General features: G+C 43.7%; 1 protein-coding gene across 1 annotated transcript in view; it reads left to right on the top strand.

The window, feature by feature from the left end:
- The window catches only part of LOC121677976, a 28,995-nt gene that overhangs the window by 1,428 nt on the left and 5,625 nt on the right, over positions 1-21,942 (top strand). The window contains exon 2 of the mRNA XM_042057132.1: positions 15,311-15,396. Within this exon, the coding sequence (XP_041913066.1) occupies positions 15,311-15,396 (86 nt within the window). The remainder of the gene's footprint in view (positions 1-15,310; positions 15,397-21,942) is intronic.

Genomic DNA, 21,942 nt, shown 5'->3' with positions numbered 1-21,942 from the left:
CCCCCCCCCCCCCCCCCATCCCCCCTCGGAAATCAAAACAGATAAGAGCTGCTATGCTTCAGGAATTCTGAGATCTTTTTTCTACAGACTGCTGTCCGTGCATTCCCTCTATATTATCGGAGTTATATTCATACTTTGTTGCAAAAGATTATTATTTTAGTTTGTTTATTATTGCGCTTCTCAACTGTAGGGGGACCCCGAGAGCAAATCTTGTTAGACGGTTAGACCCGGTTAAAGTTAGAGTTGCAGTCAAAGTAAAAACTGAAAAACTTTGAGCTGTGTGCAGTGTGCTGAGATGGGCCACGCTGCCGCCACTGCAGGTGAGAGTGGGCAGGAGCTGATGAGACTGGCCGAGGACAGGTGTTGGATATGGACCCTGCTCCACTCTGATTAAGTGCGCTGGCCTTGGGAATGTGGAGGATGTCTTATAAACAAGCCAATTGTTTGCCCATTGACTCATACATCCCTGTAACTGTGCAGCCTATTTCAGGGCCTGTCCTGTGTGATGAATTCCGCCCCGTATCCCCAGACGTACGACACATACGGGGTGGTGTGGTGCTGAGGCTGCAGGTCTAGCCTGGGACCTACATCGGTCAGGCTTGCACTGACCTGGACGCCACTCAAGGCTCACGCAAAGCATGGCAGAGGCAAATCCGTCAGGCTGCTTTCCTTACTACAGTAAGCAGTTCAGTGTTTCAGATCAGTGTTTCAGGCCCTGCTGGGTTGAAATGTATTTGTTAGACAAGACACAAATGACTGCAGCATGTTTTAGAGTGAGTTTTCTAGTGGTTGCAAGTATACCATATCCACACAACATGGTATCACATCCATAAAGCATATGGTTTGGAATCAAATGTCTGCATAATCTTAATACCTACTGTACCTTGCACTGTATACAGTCAAGCATGTAAGCTACATCCTGCTTTGCACATCTTAGGCTGACTCTTCAGCCTGTATTAATACAAGAGTTGGGGATTTGCTTTGCTGCCTGCAGGCAGGCTGACTTTTAGAGTGTGTAGTATAAATAACACAGTGTGTGTTTATTGGTATTGTATGAATATAAATGGTCATCCTCTGAGGTTAAGACCATGAAAATGAATTTGAATAAGAGTATTAAGGATGCAGTCTATAAATATTGAGCTGTGCCAAGAATGGCTGATCCCATGTCAGTCATAACTAGTGCTGTTTAATCTGTGATCATACTTTTTTTTTTATCTGCAGAACACTTTTTTGTCACCAACAAAAATTCATGTGTCACTCATCCACTTTGATGTTCTAATAAGTTTTTCCAAATGTTTTTTTACCCTCTCTGTGCTATTCCCATGCACATGTCTACTCCAGTTCTTAAACAGAAACCCTGAACATGAAAGCAGAACATTCTTAATCTGCTCCATACGGTTAAAGAAGACATTATTCACAGAAAAAGCCTTTTGACAATTCACATGCGTGGAACTGTGTAAAGTGGTGGAGGCATAGAATTTGTATAACATCAGCTATTATTTCACAGAGCTTATTTGTCAGATCAGTGTTCTGTGGTGGATGTTGCTTTCAGAAAACTTGTCGGAGAAGCAGAACTGAAGGCCATTCCCTTGTCTTTGACTGTGGAAGGAGACTGGTTAGAGATGGATGTGGACAGAGTCCTGATCACAATAATCACTGCTCCAGCGCTGGTCACATGACATCCAGGCACAGACATGATGTTTGCCTTTATTTAGTTAGCCTTTTATTTATGATAATGGCTCTGGACAGTACACAAGTCAATGTGGCCCTTAATTAAATCATAAAAGGCCATCTTTGATCCAGACCAACATCTGGAGCATGGTTGGTTAATACAACTGATGGCCTGCAATGAACGAGCGACACACCAAACTGTCTCTCTGTGTCACACACACACATTCGCATTCACATACACTGACAGTCATACACACTTATAATTAGCCTGAATTGTGCACTGACCAGTAGCTGCCATTCTGACATTTCCTCTGAGAGGTGAGGGGGATGTGCCTCAGCCCATATGCTACAAATTAGGCCCTCATAACAGGGCTATTTACAGAGCCCAGTCTGCCACAGCGGCTCTGTGCAGCCGCATACAACAGGCTCATGAGCAGGCTCCCCAGCGCAGGGCATCTAGGGCCAGTGAGCAGCGCGTTTGGCGGAACCTTTTCTAAATGAAATCACCCATCCACTGCAGGCACACACACACACTCACATACCGCCCTCCTAATTGTGAGGGCAGAGTCATTTCTTCTCGGAAAGGCTCAACAATGGCAAATGCTGTTTCTATTGATCAAAGGTGGGAGGCGTCTGTCTCAGAGGGTTCTGGCTTATGAAGCTGAAAATGCTGACTTTTGTGGAAGCCCCACACTATGATGGCAGACAACTGATTGTTTTTGTATTAGAAACAATTGATTGCACTGCAGTCACACGTTGCAAATGTTGGTGTGTGTCTGTGTGTATGTACAACCCCAAAACAGAAAAAGTTGGGACGTTGTGTAAAATGTAAATAAAAACAGAATGTGATAATATACAAGTCTCGTAAGCCCATATTTAGCAACAAAAAGGACATAGACAACATATCAAATGTTGAAAATGAAAATGTGGACTTTTTTGAATTTGATGCCAGCAACATGTTTCAAAAAAAGTTGGGACAAGAGCATGTTTAACACTGTGCTGCTTCACCTCTTCATTTAACAAAATTCTGTAAATGTTTAGGAACTGAGGAGACCATTTGCTAGAGTTTTGAGAATTAAATGTTTTCCCTTTACTCCCTGATATAGGATTTCAGTTGCTCTACAGTATGGGATATTCTTAGTCGTGTTTTTCATTCCATTATGCACCTAATTTGACAAATCTGGACTGCAGACAGGCCTTCTTAGCACCTGGACTCTTCCTCTATGGAGAAATACTATTTAAATATGTGCAGGATTTATTTTGCCATTGTTTTCCTGAAATATTCAAGGTCTTCCCTGGAAAAGACATTGCCTGGATGGCAGTATGTTGCTCAAAACCTGTATACATCATTCAGAATGGATTGTGCTTTGCCAAATGTGCAAGATGCCCATGCTGTAGGTACTAATGCTCCTCCACACCGTCATAGATGTTGGGTTTCGTAGTGAGCACTAAAACAAGTTGGATAGGTTGGATACTTTGATAGACCCTTTCCTATTTAGCCCAGATGAGTCCATGATTTCCAAAAAGAATGGCAAATTTGATTGGTCTAACCACAGGACCTTTTTCCATGTTCCCTCAGTCCATTTTAAACAAGCTCAGGCCCAGTTTTTGAATTGAGTATCAATCTGTGCACTTAGATAATGTTTATCAGCAGGGTGCGATTTGTAGGGGGGGATGGTGGGGATTTCCCCACCTCTGGTTTTCCTATCCCTACCTCTGCTAAATTATTTGTATCCCATATTGATTAATGCTACTTCATATAAGTAAAGCGCTGCAACGTGAGAACAGTCTAGTAGGCTAGCCTACATAATAATCTGACATCAGAAACGCACCGTCACCGTCAGCACTCATGCTGCTGACACAGTGGCTGCGTGATAACTTAATTTGGCCTTGATAGTGCAGGACATTTCATAATGTCGAGTGTGTAATCCATCATAAATGGCTAGTTTCAATGGAAAAGTTAGCTGGACAAATGAAAGAAAACGAGAAGGATTCAGTGAAGCATGTCGTCATATTTTAGAACCTTCAAAATTAGAAAACTGATGCAACTGAGATGGAGGACAACTGCACGTAGAGTAGAACGTAGGCCTATGTCCGAAGGAACTTACATTAAATGAGGAGATATTGCTGAATGTCACAAAAAGTGTTACAGAAATTGCTTGGCATCGCTTATTCAATGGCTCTCTACCGAAACACCTGTAGCGGAGGACGAACGAGAAAGCACTCGTTTGATAAATCAGCCAGTAGGCTAGGCCTAGTAGACAAATAACTTTAAGAAATAATCTGTACTGCAAAAACGAATGTTGGTGGGTATTTAAACTATCTAGCGGGTGTTTTAACAGCTGCAAGAAATAGAAGCTTCATGGTCTTTATGTTCTGGTTCGTAAATTATTTTCATAAAACTTAAAGTTGCCCTACTCTCCAAACTCTTCACTGCACTGTAGCCAATTAACTGACAGTATAATAGTATTTATTTTCTGTAGGCTACAATAAACACATTTATTTTTTCAACTTTTGCAATATTACACACTTGGCTACTGAACGCAAATCAGCAGGAGAGAGAATGCACGTAGCCTAGGCCTACGCAGCGTGTAGCGCAATGTGTAGGCTATTTGGTTACCAACTAACACTGTTAGCCAATTCACTAACTTAAGACTTCAGTGCCATCATATCTCTTGTCACTTTCTGATATAGGCCTACTAGAGACGCACACAAATATGCATGGCATGTTTAAAAGTCAAAATTGTATGTAGTACTACATGCACTGGACCATGAATATGCAACCCTAAAAACAAACACCTAAATAGCATAAATTAACTCCACATGGGCATTGATCCACTTGCGCCACGAACCAGCTGACGGCACTCACAGAAATTGACTTCAGTTGTATGATTAAAAGAAGTCAGCTAACATTATTATAATTGTAACAAGTTAACATAGCTGTTCATGTTATCTGGCTACCATGTTATCATGCTACCGTTGCCCAAGCCATTTAGTAGGCCTTCAAAGTATCATGGTTAAGTTTTACAAACGTTTCACTGAGGTTAGGCTGTGGCCGCCTCTACCTGAAGTGTCTGTAGAGCCACATGAACGTCAGCAAATAAATCAAATAAAAATGTGTTGCCTAATTGTGTATCCTTTTGACCAGCCTATTCTTTTAAGAATTCAGTTCATGAAACACAGGCATTGAAACGCACACTGCAATGGGCAGGAGAAGTCTATAACGTGTCCATATTTTACACAAAATTTGCGCACAGGGAGAGTCAAAACTCTTAGGCTTATAGGCTATTAACGTTAATGTTACTGACATGTAAACATGGGTTTGATGTTTTTTTGATACTTTAATTCCTAATTCTCGCACTGGGTGCTTCTCCTGTGGCGCAACAGGTTAATGCCTATGCATTGCTTTTTCACGCAGTCGACATAGGTTCAGTCCTCCCCATCACACGTTTGATTTTTAATTATTTATTTATTTTTAGACCAGCAACGCTTCCTCAATTTAGGCTACAGATACTAGGTGGCCACAGAGAGCATGACCAGCAGTCAGTGAAATGTTTGAAAACTTAACCATGGTACTTTGAGGACCTACTGGCTTGGGCAACTGCTGTAGCAAGACACCATCAGCCGTGTTAACTTGCTACAATCATTACCTGACTTCTTCTAATTGTATAGGGTAAGTCAAGTAAATTTCACCATGACTTATCAGCTGGTTCGTGGCGTAAGTACGTAGATGAATGGTTGTCATGTAAAAGGTTTCATTTAGGAAGCAGGTTCGATACCCACGTGGAGTTATTATTAGGCTGTTTAGGTATTTATTTTTTTGGTGGCATATTTATGGTCCAGTGCATGTAGCGTAGTAGAGACCATTTTGACATTTAAATATGTCATGCATAGTTGTATTTGTTCGTCTCCAGTTTCCACCAGAAAGTGACAAATCTGCAAGCGGCCACATCTGTCAAAGAAACGTCACCAACGCAGCCAGTTAACATGGGTGCCAGTTGCCATGTAACACCCCCCTCTGGTTTTTACACAAATCGCACCCTGGTTATCAGAGGTTTTCCTGAGCCCATACAATTACAGGTCTGGAGACAGGTCTGATGTTGTTGCAGTGCTATCTGAGGTCCAAAAGACCACGGCCATTTAATTTGTTTTTCAGCTCTTTCCCTTGTTTGCAAAGATTTCTCTGGATTCTCTGAATGTTTTAATAATATTAAGTCCTGTAGATTATGAACTCCCCAAATACCTCGCAATTCCATGTTAAGAAGCATTAAAATGACATTGTTTCATAATTTGTGCACACAGGTTTACACAGAGTGATGAATACACCCTAGCCTGACGTAGTCATACTCAATTTTAGACCTCAAATGTTGTGGGCGGGACTAAGTTCGGAATGGCACCCAGGCTAGAATACCCCTACATCTTTACTTCTAAGAAACCCTGCCTCTCTGGGATGCTCTTTTTTTATACCCAATCTTGTTGCTAGTTACCAGTTAGTTGCGAAACATTCCACCTTTTGTTTTCTTTATCATTACACAACTTTTCCAGCATTTTGTTACCTCCGTCCCAACTTTTTTTGAAACATGTTGCTGGTATCAAATTCAAAATTAACATATATTTTCCATGAAATAGTCAAATTTGTCATTTTCAACATTTGATATGTTGTCTTTTACATATAGGATATGTGTCCTTTTTGCAACTAAATATATAATAGTTCAAGAGATTTGAAGATTTTACACAATGTCACGACTTTTTCTGTTTTGGGGTTGTATGAATTGTGTAGAATTAGATGTATTTTGCTTGGTTTGATAGTGACCATATAAGAGCCAAGGCTGTTGATTTTGCACCTGTTATTTGTCATTAAGGGAGAATGAAAAGGTAAAGGTATCATGGTCTTCCTATACACATGAGGACAAGTCACCAGGCGTGCTGGAGTTGCATCTGGCAGAAATCCATGTAGTAAAAATGGCATGAAATTGAATTTCATGTCTGATTATCACTTTTCTGTAACGCTCAGTACCAGACTCAGAAAACCAGTATGAAGCCAGTATCTGTATGTGTGTGAGTGTGTGTTCGGAACATAATGGAGCCTCTGCTCTGTGCTGTGAGGCAGCTCCCCCCCCCCCCCCAGAGCCCGCCTCAGCCATGACAGATGGCCTCACTTTTACCACAGGGGAGGCCCACTTACCCTCCCCTCAAGTGTTTGTTTGCTCGCTGAAAATGACAGCCAATCTATAAGTGTAAATCAGAGCGGGGAGCCTGAGCCGCTAAGCCCGCCAGAGGAGGTCTCGCCGCCATCCTGTGGTATCAATAACCCTAACGATGCTCCCAGTGCCCAGCAGGCCCTGCCCTCGCGCCGCGCCACCATGTTCACCTCCTCATTACCACCTCCTGCAGGAGCACAGGGCTGCACCTCCTGCTGAGCTCTCATTAACATGTGGACAAGATCAGAGTCCCAGATAGGCCACTCAGACCCTCCTCTCTCCTCTCTGCTTTCCTCTTCTATCCTGTCCTCTCATCTCTTCTTTTTCCCCTTTCTTCTCCTCTCTTCCCTTCTCCCCACTCCTCTCCTCTCATTTCCTCTCTACATCTATCTTTTATTCTCTTCCTCTTGCCTCTTTTCTTTATTCCTACTGTCCATTCTTCACTCCTCTCCTTCTCTCTCCCTTCCCCTCCTCTCCACCCCTCTCCTGATGAGAGTATGCATTTCACCACCATAATCCAAACAGGGACCACAAAGCACGCTACAAATCCAGCACAGTTGGAGATTGGTAAATAAGCATAGCATTAAGACAGGATACTATGGATAATTGCATTCAGAGGAAATAGATGGGTTCACCAAGGGCATATTTCATTTTTTTTTTATCATGTGGGCCGCATAGGTATAGTGTTATCAATCAGTACATATTCCAAGATTAGAAGTACTGCAAACAATTGATGTTTTCTTGAGTGAAATAATTAGATGATTAATAATTCAATAATCAAACAGTGCAAGGCCAAGTGAATGTGTAAAAAACGCTAATATAAGTGTGTGTGTGGACTGGATCTTTTTTGAGCTGGCATAGTCAAGCAAAAACATGTCCTCTGATAAACATGGATTTACTAACACTTTTGCTTTTACTGTACACTATGCTGACTAGCAGGACACAGAAATTGCAAACAGAAGTGCCTTTACCCCTTAGTGATAGGGGTCATGTATAGTAATAGGGGTTATGGCGAAGAAGGTAGTCAGCGTGAAGTATATTAGGCTGCAAAATGAGAGGGAGGAACTGAAGTGACAGCGCAGAGGTTATCAGACGAATGTCTCAGACACAAGACTGAAGAACGCAAGATGCAGAGCCAATTTGTTCCTCCAGTGGCAATATATGATAGGATAATATATGACCACCTATTTCATCAATGCTTCTATAAAACTGCATTACTCATACAGTAACAACCCAATACAATTGTCCTGTAGATTTGTCTCCATCATAACCAATATCTCCATCGGATTACACTTTGTATGTCTTTAAATCTACACAGCGTGATTTATTGTCGGAGCGAAGCAGGAGAATTAATGAGAAGATACAGCAGCATATGTAATCTGCTTCGCATATTACAGTCATTATTGAGCAACATTAAAGCTATTGATCTCAGCCTCTCGGGCTGTCTCTTATTCCAGTGTTTCATGCACAGTGCAGTTGAGTGTACTAATAAAAGGGGGCCTTCATTGGGCTGTAATTCACATTAATAGGGCTTTTTCTATGTTCATGGTGAATTATGAAACTGCTTCACCTTTCCCTTCCCATTTGAATTATTAAAGACACCTCAAACTAAAATTAAAGTCATTAAGGGTGAGGGAAATTGTTTTCGTCTGTTTATCCATCTTAGCGTTCCCTATTAGCAGCCTCTTCCTCGCCCCTTTGACTCCACATGAGTCTGCGAGGCTGTTTTTATTACTTTTCTTTTTTGCCTGGGGCAAGGACTATCGTCCTTCCAATCCCTGGGGTGTTCATTTGTCTAACCGTAATCAGTGTCATGCGTGACCGGTTGTGTTGAAAGCAGCATTACACTGTTTTAGACTTCAAAACCGGGGGAAGTAATCCTGTTTAAAAAGTTGACTCAACTCTCTTTTTTATTGTGAGCACCACAGGCCAATTGTGCTCAAGGGACTCTTCAGTTATGCCACTAATGCCAGAGACAGAGACTCACAAAATGGAAGAGGTCTCATAGTTACCCACATACACTCTTCCTAAAGGGCCAATGGAAAGGCAGGAGTGATAGCTAATGAACACATAAGCGCATTATGGTCTCATAATGGCGTGAGAGGGAATGTCTCTCATTTTAATGTCACAGCTTGCCACAGAGTGACCGATTGGAGGCAGGCACTCCACCTGAATAAACAGACATTAGCCTGTGGCTGGACCAGGCTCCAGGCTCCAGGACTTTCGGCTGGCTCGCCTGGGCTTGAAGGTGTGGAGGCGGCGCTCGGGTCCTGCTCTGTGATGAATGGCTTATATTCCTCCGTAAAGCATATTAAAGTCAGATCTGATGATGGATCGCGCGGCAAGCAGAGGAGAGGAAGAGAAGAGGTTGGGAATGTAGAGGAGGGGTTAGGAAGCCCAGGAAGCTTTTGATCAAATATGAAAGGGGAGGAAATTAAATCCTGGACAAAAATATCAAAATCAGTCTCTTCCCCCCTGCTTTTTCTGCTGATGACTGATGAAAAGCGCACAGCTTATTTGAATTTTTAATACAGCCCTCTCACGTCTGTGCCCAGACTAAAGATTCTTTTGCAGATGCATCACTTAACATAACTTACATCTTACAGGGTATCTCTGTTTTGTTTTTTTGGTCCATGACCTCAGATCAACTTTTGCCAATGAATGTACATGCTATATAGTTTTATAAAGCACTAAAGTAATATATTATATGCATAGACTGGGTTTAGAACTTCATCTTCTCCATCCAGCAATGGTTAGGCTTATAATCTCATTTGCCACAAAATTGTCCATCATTGTTCAACTTGCCATTAGATCTTTAGATAGAGAAGAGACTAATCTAGGTGGTATGTATCTTAGGTTTTCCTGTGGCTCCTCATTAATGGCCTAAGGCTCATCAGTCATCAGAGAAACTACTCATTATTGGTGTCTTTTTGTTTGGACATGTTTCATCCCAAAAAGGTCATGTTTCATCTTAGAAAATGCCATTTAATTAGTTAAAGTGTCATCATGGACTGCACTGTTATTAATTTCAAGTTGGTTTAATTTACCATTAACGTGGTATTTCACATTGATTTGTGTAGGTAGGTCCTTGTTTACGATTGGCGCCGTTTTTACTGAATATCTAATTTGCTGGATGATCAACCGCACCATGCGTGTGTCCCTGACATTTGAACTCATGGGAGATTCCATCAGTCAGCATCCATCTCTCTGCAGGGGAGGAGGTGATCCGCCACCAGTACTCAATGGATCCTGACAGTGCAGTAATTGAAAAAAGAAAAGGATCTGACCCCAGTGAATACAGCCTGGCCTTTTATTAATTGCACTTGGAGACCCAAACTGTAATTACAGTGTCAGTTGGAAGAGTGATGTCACCTGTGAGGCGACGCATAGCCCGTCCGACCTCTCAGGAGACTGGACTGGCCTCCCCTCCGACTAACACTTTCGTTTTGTTTGTTTATTTATATAGTCACTTTCACTGCGTACCAACAGCACATTTTTTATGTGATGTATTAGAGCTTAAGCAGCTGACTGCCTCTCTGGCCGTGCTCCACGCTCATTCCTTATTAATATATTTATTATTCCCTCATTAATTGATGAAAATGATCAATCATGTTAACTGTAGCCCAAATGAATCCTGTGCTGATGCTAATCAAGGCACAGATTTAAATTGGGTGCCATTACTCAGCTGGCCAGACGGAGAGAGAGAGCCGTGTAAACTGTCCTTTCTCTGTGGTTGCATTTTCAGCTCGATTGCCCACACAACCCCACTGCTTCAAGCACAGATGTGTCCAAGAACTTTAGAGCGCGTCGTCGTGACTTTTCAGCTTCAGCAACATGAATTTCACTCGCTGACAGTTTTATATGAATTAACCGAGCGCAGTGGTCACCCATCTGTGGTTATCTTCAGCTGTCTTCAAGCAATGCATGTGATCAAAGAAAACACTGGTGGGAGACGCTTCACTTCAGGGCTCCAAGACCATCTTGAACGTTTCCTTTCAGCAGGAAAATTACTTCGACATAAGTTTGCGCCTCAGATGGTGGTCACATGATTAACACGTGTGGCCTGTGTGAAACTTTAGCTTGTGCTGTAATGAGTTGTCTTTTCCAATTCATTCACTCGTGTCATTATTCTGAACATGTGTCTGGACATTGTCACTAATCTCTGCCTCAGACTGAGGTGTGGATATGGACTGTTTACTACCATTAGGCACTCATGCATAATTAAGATGTTATGAATAATAAAGTGTGCACATAGCCCTACCCAGTCGTGCCCTGCGCTGGCCTCTCCTTACTACTCCACTCACCACCAGTAAAACGGTTGCTTCGTTTACGCAAGGCACAGAGGGCATCAATTCTGAGAATGCATTTGAAAGTCATTCAGCTGAATGAGTTTGCCTCACACCCATTCAGAGCTGTCATAAAGCCCCCACCACCACCACACCCCATCCCAACCCACCCCTGCTGCCTCTCTGCTGAATATTTTAAAACTGACGAAAGTCTTCTGAAAACAGATCAATGGTGGCTGGCCTTGCAGCGGAGGTAAAGTGTATGGTAATCGGTCCACCTCAGGGCACCTGGAGATCAATGTTCTCAATATCTGCTTATGGAATGCTCTAGAAATAGTAGCCTCATTTATGGCAACTCTAGAGATGCTACTCTCCAATATAGAACGCAGAAACAATGACACAATACATACCAACAGTTGCGCCAAAATTAGAAATGTGAGGCGTGGCGTTCTTGGTGTACAGTGAGGAATCTTTGTTAGTAAACAGAAGCTGCTTGTGCCTTGTTGAAGAGCCATCTCCCCCTCCAGAGCTGTACAGTAATGAGCTATGCACCATAAAGGATGGCCTTGCTCATCTGGTCATGGTGGCGACAGAGTGCCGGGGAGCCACTTTGGGGTAATTACATAAAAATAGAAATCCTAATGGCCCGTGAAGTATGGGTCAGCCAGCAAGGGCAGGGAAACCTGGGCTGGTGTCATGGTGAGGTGCTGTGTGATGTATGACTCTGGCCCATATCCGATGGGGGGGGGGGGGGGGGGGGACTGTCCGAGCGTTATGGCATGTCCCAGGCCTCCCGGCAATGACACTAGTCTCTGGCTATTGGGTAATGACTGTGTGGCACAAACAGAAAATGTTGCATATGACACTACTTCTCACTCTCTATATAATGAGGTTGCCGGTACAGCAGTAGGTGCTCATAAAGGGGCCAAGCCTATGCTTCGTGCATGTATCTTGGGAATGAAGTTGGATTCCACAAGACTTTTTGACAGGAGTGCTGGGTGATTTTTTTAAAGGACAAAAAACAACGATAAAAACGACGATGTCTGTGAAGTGAATTTATGTTACAAAAGGGATGGATTCATATTACATAATGTGCAATCCTAATTCTATACGGCCAGTAATAACTAAGATGAGCTTTAGTGTTGGACTTTGACAGCCGTGACTGTGGTCTCTCTGCACATAATCTCTAGAAAGCAATGTCAACAGGCTGCACACTATATGTGAACAAGTGCGGTTCTCCGTCTTGAAGCTCCCTCTTGCCAAAGAGACATGACGTAAACGTCAACTTGAACTGAATCCAGTCTGCAATCCCCACCGTTTGTACCACTCTGGAAAGCATCCCATCGGAAATGGGTGTCTGGCGAAAAAGGATGGGTCTTTGAAAGCTGAAAAGGTTAATGAGGTGTGCTGGGCACTCTGAGACAGGGACAATGCTCTTTCCGGAAGAGGAGGCATGTGATGCCCAAGGGGAGTAGGGGCCATAATGATGACACCCCTCCGACCTCATTATCAAGGTTATTGATTTGTTTGGGCCACCTGCATCCCTGACCCCCACCACCATCCCCAAGGCAACTCCGACTCCGACCCCCCTTTCGGAGCACCAGCTTTGGTCAACACACCCGTCACACGCTCCTATCATGGTCATGCTGACAGCTGACCCACTCACTCGAGCTGACAGCACACACGGACACACACACACACACCAACACACGTCCGCTCACACACATGCATGCTCTCTCTCTCAGCCGACCTGACAAGTGCATTTGCACTCTGAGGGACAGATCCATTTTTAGCATGGCAGGGGTCGGCAGCCGGAGCGCTTTGCTGATCTGTTCCAGGAGAATATTGGCTTAATTGTAATTAACATTGAGGAATGGCTGTAATTTGTTTGTCTCTCTCTCTCTCTCTCTCTCTCTCTCTCTCTCTCTCTCTCTGATTAGCCTTCAGAGGGTTGGAGAGTGAAAACAGAGCTTCCTCAAAGCAAAAATCTTCTCACCTTTACTGAGCACTCATGGCCTCAGTTCTTTAGTTGAAAAGGAAGCAGCCCAGCCTTTCATGAGATAAAAAAAAGAAAATAACATCCGATCGATCTGTTTGCCAAAACAAATGAAGAACAGGCCATTATGTGGATCTAATTATGGTGGCGCTTCATGCTACCTCTGTGTGTAATGAGGGGATGTGTGCCCAGACTTGGTGCCTCTGACCTGGCAGGACTGGCACTGCCAAGGCGGCTGCCCCAGCTGGGGCCTGGCTGCAGGGAGGAGAGGAGCTGGCAGCAGATGGTACCGATGGCAGAGAGGCCACCCCCCCCTCAGATAGGAGTCTGGTCAGGGAGCAGGTTGTGGGCTTTGCCTGGCGCTGCCATATGGCTCATAGTGGGCATGATCACATGCAGTAGTAATCGTGGTCTCTGAGCCTGCGGTGATGTGTAGATTTCTACAACAGATAGTGCCGTGTAACCTTTCTACTTTCTACAGAATCCTCCCACTCCGAGCATGGTCCTCTGTGTCCATAGAGATAGATCTGTCCCAACCCTTGTTAGCAAGTCTTGTGAACTTGAGATACTCTTTGTTTTATGTTAAAATATTTGGATTAAAAGTCACAAATGGCATACTACTGCAGCTCAGGCCAAATGAAATAGAGTGTCCTGCCATGGCTGCCATCTTGACAAACCCAGTAGAAATTCGAGGCTTGGTAGTGTGCAGCATTGAGGTCACAGAGGTCCAGACCTCCATTATTTGTCTGTCCAGTGTTGAATGTAATACTCTCTAAAAATATGTCCTTGGTTATAAATTTGTTGCCAAACTTACACAAAACGATGGAACAGTAAGGTTTAATGGCAGTTGTCAGTGTATTCAATCACTCATTTATTATACTATAGGGTTGGATTTCATACTGCATTGACTGCAAGGACACTGCCATTTATATTCAGTTGACTCCTGATAGTGAGTTCTCTAAATCAAAATGAGTTAACAGTGTACTTTTTTTTTTGTAGCAATACAGACACTTTCAACACAGAAGCTAGATAGGGTTTAATGAGGGTGGTTAAAATTACTCAGTGACATGGGGACTATGGACCCATAATCCAATGAGCAGATACTATGGCATTTGCTGCAGGACTTTTAAGTGACGTTATGGTGGAACTTTAGCTTTGTTGCTAAGGTTAGTCCAGGTCTCATTTTTAATTAGACATGCACTGATTGCACTAGTGGTCATGGGGGATTAAGCAGGTGTTTCTAGACCCCATATTTTACTGTCTTGGCTTTGGCCCGAAGGTCCTCCACAGGGATTCATTTGGGTTAGGTGCATCAGGAATGCATCATTTACAATTATTTTATATTGACAGAGTGGATCGACCAATCTAGGTACCCCACTGATTAGCCTGCAAGAAATCTTGTCAGCATAATTCATGTCAACTGACTGTATACTAAGACTTAGAAAGGATAAAGTCTGAGAATGGGAGACCAGGGATATTGTTATGAAAACATTATGAAACATATCTTTATACTTCCAATCATTTTTCACCTTTTTAAATATGATACCCTAACCCAGGATTTGCTTAATGTACAAATATTTAATTGGAAGTTCCTACTCTCAGTTCGACTTTAACATTGCTTAATAAAAACACAACCCCACCATATTATTTTACTCTGTCCTCATTAGTAATAATCAGTATTAATTCTATATGTGTAATTTAATGTAGGCCTTCTTGTAATCCAGGTAATGTGTGTGTACATTACCTTTAATCGTAACATATCATCAGTGATTAGTAGTAGCCTAGTTGTAGTTTAATTGTGCAGGGCTAGAATTTCACTTCCTGCTTGAGCTAGATGTTTCACTGTCCTGGTCAGAAATAAATATCCTCTGCATTTTTTACTCCCCTCGCCATGGCTAAACTCTTTGTTGCCAGGTTATGTCATTATAAGAGAGTTACAGTTCTCTTACACATGTAGACAAGTAAGAGCATGTTCACATGACATATAAGGCCAGGTATAAGGAAAGTGTGTGAGAGTATTTTGTCCTGATTGGTTACGAAATTGTGCCTAGATATGCTGGGGTGCGGTGCTTTAAGAAGCAGGCGCGCTCTCGGTTGTTGTAAAGTAGATGGGCTGCGCTGATCGGGGATGGCCAGCACTGCAGTTCATTCAGTAGGTCCACGAGCACGATCACTGTACCCGAAGTTTGCAGGCGCGGAACTTATGTGAAGCCGAGCAACCACCTCAGACAACTCTGCAGAGGTATCGTATGATCGACACCAAATAACGTTTGTAATTAACGCGTCATAAGGTGATCATTAATATTAGTTTGATTAAATTACAGTCTGTGCGTCTTTCACTTCTGGATTTGCATTAAATGGCGATGGCGTGCAAGTGGATTTTAATTCTTAATTCATGTTATCATGTAGAGTTTGTCCATTATGCGCGTTAATAGAAAGGCATAGTGAACATTGCAACTGACGTCGGAGTAAATAACGTAAAAGTTCAACTACACATTTGCATTACCCTTCATCCTACGCTGTCTTATTTAGAATAAATAATACCCTATTTTTATTTGGTTTACCGTTGCCGTTTAGTTGCTCCAGGTATAAATATTTTTACAATAATATCCAGCTGTTTTTTCCTCACAAAGTGGTGAGTTATGTTTTGCTGTACATTTGAAGGGAAAAAATATTCATTACGAGACGAGTAACCATCCATGAGTTATTCATCATAGACAATTTGTTTTCGTGTACAGACAGATACAGTTCCAGTTAAAATATTTTGTTAAATCATGATGCAAAAAAATCATACATGGGGGCTTTTCTTTGGTCTCAACTCGTATTTATAGTGTTTCAGTACGCGTAATTACATCTAACCACTTCAAACTGAGCGCATGAAGATCTACCTGTAAGAAGGAGAATGCTGTGTTGGCTTGTATTCTAATTGGTCTCAAATGGGCTCTGATGTTGTAAGCGGGGCATGCGTGCCAAGTGCAACCGGAAAACCAAGATTTGTAATCTTATCTGATTGGTCTTTCCTGGTGTTTTTGTTGTTACAGGTGGAGGCCTTATTGTTGGGTGCACTCCTACTAGACTATTCCTATCTCCAGTTAAGTTATTTGACCTAATTGTAACGGGTTTCATTGTTTTTTTTGTTTGTTTGTTTTTTGGCAAGGGGAAACTTGCACCACTAGGCAACAAGGATACTTGCACCACTAGGCTACTACTCAATTGAAAGCCCAATCGAGGGCACCCTTCTCAGTGACTTAAACTACATTGTAGAGTTCTATAGTAGAAGCACTCATGGAGGATGTACCCTGGTGTCTTTTTGATGCTGTGAAATGAGATAGGCTTGTATAGCTGTTGCTCAGCTTTTTGTATGTTTATTTGTTTGTACTGATTATTAGATGAAATTATTAGTGTGATGATCGTGTGCAAGGTTGCGTACAGGTAACATCATTGATCACCATCTGGATGTTTCTTTTAGCAGTCAGCTTGTGTTTTTTTTATAAACAGATCATGCAACTGTGGAACCCCATTGGTCCCAGCTTTTGAATCTGTGCTGGGTGTGAGGTGAAGCCAAAGCTGTTTCTGAATAGTGCTGCCTTGTATTACACCTCATCACTAGTTAATGAACCCCTGTTGCCCCAGTATGAGTAATGGGAGGTTTTTTCCCTCCAATCTGTTGTAGGTCTGGTAACACTGATCTCTCCTCTGCATGTGTTTCTACATGTGTAATAAGACACTCTGACTGATGGAAGAGGTGTCTGTTCTCAGCTGTATCAGCCATAATACACTTCCTCTGTTGTTGTGGTTATAAGGTGTCAAAGCTGGTTTTTGCACTGTACTCTTTACAGGTTTTGAGTGTCCAGTCTCTTGGACACCACAACTGATACCTGTACAGTAGCAGTGTCGGACTTCTTAAACTACAATATGTTGGCATTATTTACGACCCTGGCAGTTTGTCATTCTGATCTTTCGGTGTGGTTGACACTAGCTTTTACTAATGAGGTGGGTATTCCCTAGACATTTGCTGTAGCAGGTGCATTTATGTAATTGTTTTGTGGGGTTGTGGGAGGGCATGGGAGGTGTGTTTTTGAAGAGAGGCTGATCTACCTTGGCACACTTGGCCTGAGGAGGGCACGCAGGTTTCGATTTCCCACCAAAGTTCGCTCCTCAAATATTCATCATGGCCATAATCTGGAGCCATTTGATAATTGACACTGGGTCCCGCGGTTTTATAATCTCCCCTCTTCATCTGTGGATGCTGAGTGCCATTAAAACTCGCCCTCCAGGCCCGCCGGCCCCAACCCCGAGGCCATTAACTTTCACTCCGATTGGCTTCTTGGAATAGAATGTGCTGACTGCAAGGCGCGCTACACTACCAAGCCGCTCTCTTTTTCTACCAATTCTTCCTGGTGAATTTGTCTAGTGTGCTTTTCTTTCTGCCCTCTCTTCAGCTGACGGGAGAGATATTCTATAAGCTCGTATTAGTTATGATAACCTTCCCTACTATTCCTAATCTGGTCCATTCCTAATTCCGTGACTTCATACGTCTTCTCCTTTCACATCTAATCCATCCTCCTCATACTTGGGATTGTCCTTCTCACCAAGTACTCAGCACTTCATTCTCACAAATAACCGTCAGATTGAAGGAAATGCGTATTTGGTCATATTTCAGACTGAGGTGTTGTATAATGTATATGTAATTCATTTTTTCCACCAAGACACCCAGAGTTCTCCTGACTCCGCTTGACCTTTTCGGTGACATTTTCCAATGATGTTTTTGTCACTGTGGCTATTGTTGTTGTTGTTGTTGTTGTTGTTGTTGTTGTTGTTGTTTTGTCATTGTTGTGTGACTTTGCTTGTTCTCTGTCTGAAGTTGGAATGAGCGTCCTGCAGAGCATGTAATATATACCCCCCGCCCCCCCCAATCCCCACCGGCCCCAACTCTGCTCTTCGCTGGCGCTGTGGCAGGCCACTCTCTTGCTCGGTAGAAAAAGCAGGAGAAGAGGAAGAGGAGGAGGAGGAGGAGATGGCGGAGGAAAAGTGCTGTCTTTTGGCTTTGTGCATGCTGACTTGTCCATATTCCACTCTCCACGCTCCCTCTCGGATTGCCCTGATTGATGTCGTCCGGATTCCATCTCTGAACGGGGCCGGTTTGCTTAGGAGGGATTTCGGGTGCCGTCACTCTCTCTCTCTCTCTCTCTCCCTCTCCCTGTCTCTTTCACTCTCTCTTTCACTCTCTGTCGACCCAGTGGTTGTATCCCTTTTGTGGCAACGCAGCTTACCTGAGCCCCTGCCAGCCCATGTAGACAGGAATGGAGGGGTTTTTGGGGGGGTTGGCGGAGGAGGGGGGGAGGTGGGCTTTGATGAGGACCAGAGAGCCCCCGCAGCGTGTCCTGTCGCTCAGTCTCAGACCTCACTCAGCTAAATATTTCATGCTGTGATTTGGGACGTAAATTAAAGATGGGAGGTTTTCTGACTGGCCGTGATCTTATTCTTTTTGACCGAAAGAGGAATGATGACTAGGCACTGGCCTCCATATTTGCGTGGGTTTCTGCCATATCCCAGAATCGGAGAGCCTTTTGTAAAGCCCGGCCCTGATGTCCTTTTGGAAGTGACCTTTCTGTCACTTTGAGAACAAGCTGCAGTCTTTGGACAGAACACGGGTTGCTTAAAAGGCTTAACATGGTCCTTATCAGCATGACATCTTTATGGATGTCCGCAGGAGTCCCCCAGTATGGAACAGACATCTATGGCCCCTCGGTCCTTACGCATGAACTTACAGGCAGATCTCAAGTAGAGGCAGCTGGTGGGGAGCTGTCGGAAAAGCGGAACCCCTAGCCGTGCAGTGCACTGTTCCCGAGACATTGGGGGCACATCTCAAGCACTCCGTGTTTAATTATATCCAATTACTCAGCCAGTAATCCTTGTCATTTATGAGAAAGGAAACACTGATACTCCATCAGCAGCACTCTGGGTGGGTCTGATAGGAGCCTGTGCATTTCTAAAGGGGGGAGAGTCTGGCATTGTGCTCATGTCGGAGGCAGATTGTCCCTCTTTTGAGCCGCCTGACAAGCAGCCTAATGATGAATGTGTTTCAGGAGGGCTGGCAGACAATTTATAATCTTTAAAGGGCGCTGTATTGCTCTTTTTTTTTAACACGAGCCCGAGGGGACGATTTCTCAAACGTATGGAGAGTGAGGCGGACGAAAAGCCGCGTGTGGAGATAGGAGTGGACAACATGGGAAGGTAACCTATGAATATATACATGAAGGAGCAAAGTCTTTCGAAAAGCTCAGCAATCTCAAGTGCGTTCTCTATCGCTGAGCGCTGAGAGGTGGCGGGGCGTTTCATCTCGCTATCCCACCGCCTCACAGGGAGACTGTGCAGCTCTGGTCCCACTGACCAGCGCGGATGTGACCGACCACCTGCATATTTAATTAATCACCTTAATCTCCATTACCTTGGACTGGACAGCCAGCATAAGTTGGACGCTGGAGACCTGAAATTCACTGTCCATGAAGGGTGGAAAGCTGTCTTTGTTTTTTTTTCTTGGTCTAAAAATATGTATGTGTGTGTGTGTGTGTGTGTGTGTGTGAGTGTGTGTGTGATCATGTGTTCATGTGTTCATGAATGTATACAAAGATAGCTTTGATCTTTCTGGAATTTAGAGGGTCTGCTTATAGCTCAAGGTGACCTGGGCCCACTCCTCATTACATACCAGCCTCTTTACGTTGAAGCGAACCCTGTTAAATGATGAATGAAAGCAGACAAACAGCAGCGTATCACTGTGAGGGGGGCGGGGGGTGGTTGAATCAAAGAATTGTATCAATACACTGCGTGATGGATGGCATCTGTATCATCTCGCAGGCAATTCCACATGTGCACACATATGTATGCCTCCCGCTTCAAACCACCAGCAACATTTATTCTGATCAAAGTCTCAGGTTTCCCTGCCTTGCTTTGCGAATGCCTTGCATGCCCTTTGCCTGGGATCCTATTTTATCTTCATCAGCACCCAAATGTGAATAGTTAATTTGATTTCGCCCCACCGAAAGACATTCAGCATCCTCTTCTCCAAGAGCCTCTGTTTTATTTTGATTGTGGTCTCTAATTGGTTTTGGAAAGTAAAGATGGAGGAAGGGGATGTTTTCGCACAGAAAAAAAGAGAGAGAAACTGCAAATAATGAAAAATCAAAGCTTTGTCTTCAAATTACCATTCTGCTTTGGTCGATGAGGGATGGACTGTGATGAGTCTGGGCAGCCAACTGCCCCCCCCCCCCCCTGCGGATGGCGCATCCAGTAATGGCGTCTGTCCTAATGAAAAGAGAGGGCCTAGCCAGGTGGCTGGAGGGGATGGAGGCCATGCATGAGGTGGGGGTGGGGGTTTGGATGGTGATTTGGGTGGGGGTAGGGGGGTGTAGGTCATGGGCTCATTAAGGACGATGTATTTCTTCATTTATTCGGATGAACCTCGACTCCATGGGTTTGACTGATCTCTGTGAGTGGGAAGCCCCGGGCACTCTGAGCCACAATGTGGTTTGGGGGACTTGATTGGAAATAATCCGTTTCTCTGTCTTCCCCTCCTCCTCTCAGCCACTTTCGCCTCACCTGAAAGGGCTTTAATAGGCAATGCTGAGTGAATGACAGAGAGAGAGAGAGAGAGAGAGAGAGAGAGAGGAAGAAAGGGAGAGAGAGAGAGAGAGAGAGAGAGAGAGAGAGAGAGAGAGAGAGAGGGAGAAAGGGAGAGAGGGAGAGAAAGAGAGAGCGAGAGAAAGAGAGAGAGGGAAAAAGAGAGAGAGAGAGAGAGGAAGAGAGAGAGAGAGAGAGGAAGAAAGGGAGAGAGGGAGAGAAAGAGAGGGAGAAAGAGAGAGAGCGAGAGAAAGAGAGAGAGGGAACAAGAGAGAGGGAGAGAAAGAGAGAGAGGGAAAAGAAAAAGAGAGAGGGAGAGAAAGAGAGAGAGGGAACAAGAGAGAGGGCACTAAAGTTGAAATGGAAAGGGTGAGGCTGAGGAGGTAATGGTAGGTAGCAGTCTCTGAGTATGAGCTCATTGTCACTCACTTCATCAGCACATGTGCTCATCTTCAGCTTCTCTCCTGACAGACTCTTGGGAACTTGGGAGTTGGTTATAGGAGTTTCCTGCTCTTTACCCATCACTGCAACCAAATCACTGTGCATTCCATTTATAAAACTTGACAATAATGAAAGTTGTGTGATATATTTTTTATATCCCAGAGCAGGGTCCCTAACAAAATCGTCTATAATTTCGGTACAACTGTGAGTTATATTTGTTAGCCACTTATGCAATGGTGTTGTTCAGAAGTGCACAGCATTGCACCCCAGTGCGCTAGATATGTTGATGTTGATGACAGAGGCAGATGCAGTTTGTTGTGAATTAGAGCGGATATGAGTGCATTTTTCACTGTACACCGCATTATCTGTGACCACAATTTTGGCAAAGCAGCTGCATCTGTGTAACATAGAGCCTTTTTTAAGCACTGCTCAATGCTAATGGCGGTCTAATGATGGACCCTTCCCATGGAAACTTAAGGTTTGAGTTTCACGTTGAGGTCTGATGGTATATCAATCATGGACAGAGCGTGGTTGTTCACAGAGACATGTGACAGGTGATTAGTTAAATGTTTGCCATGGGGCGAAATCAATCCCACCGAATGGTCTTTTTCAGCAACACTTTGTCTCTGTCAAGTGCTGCGAAGCGCCAACCTCACTGTGATGCAAATGCTGGTTACCGTTACAGCCTTGTGTTCTCTCAGGCATGAACAGGCAAGGATGGTTACCT

Source organism: Alosa sapidissima, chromosome 12 (assembly GCF_018492685.1).
Source record: "Alosa sapidissima isolate fAloSap1 chromosome 12, fAloSap1.pri, whole genome shotgun sequence".
NCBI lineage: Eukaryota > Metazoa > Chordata > Actinopteri > Clupeiformes > Clupeidae > Alosa > Alosa sapidissima.
Note: the sequence above shows the minus strand (reverse complement) of the source record. Positions and strands in the feature narration are given on the sequence as shown.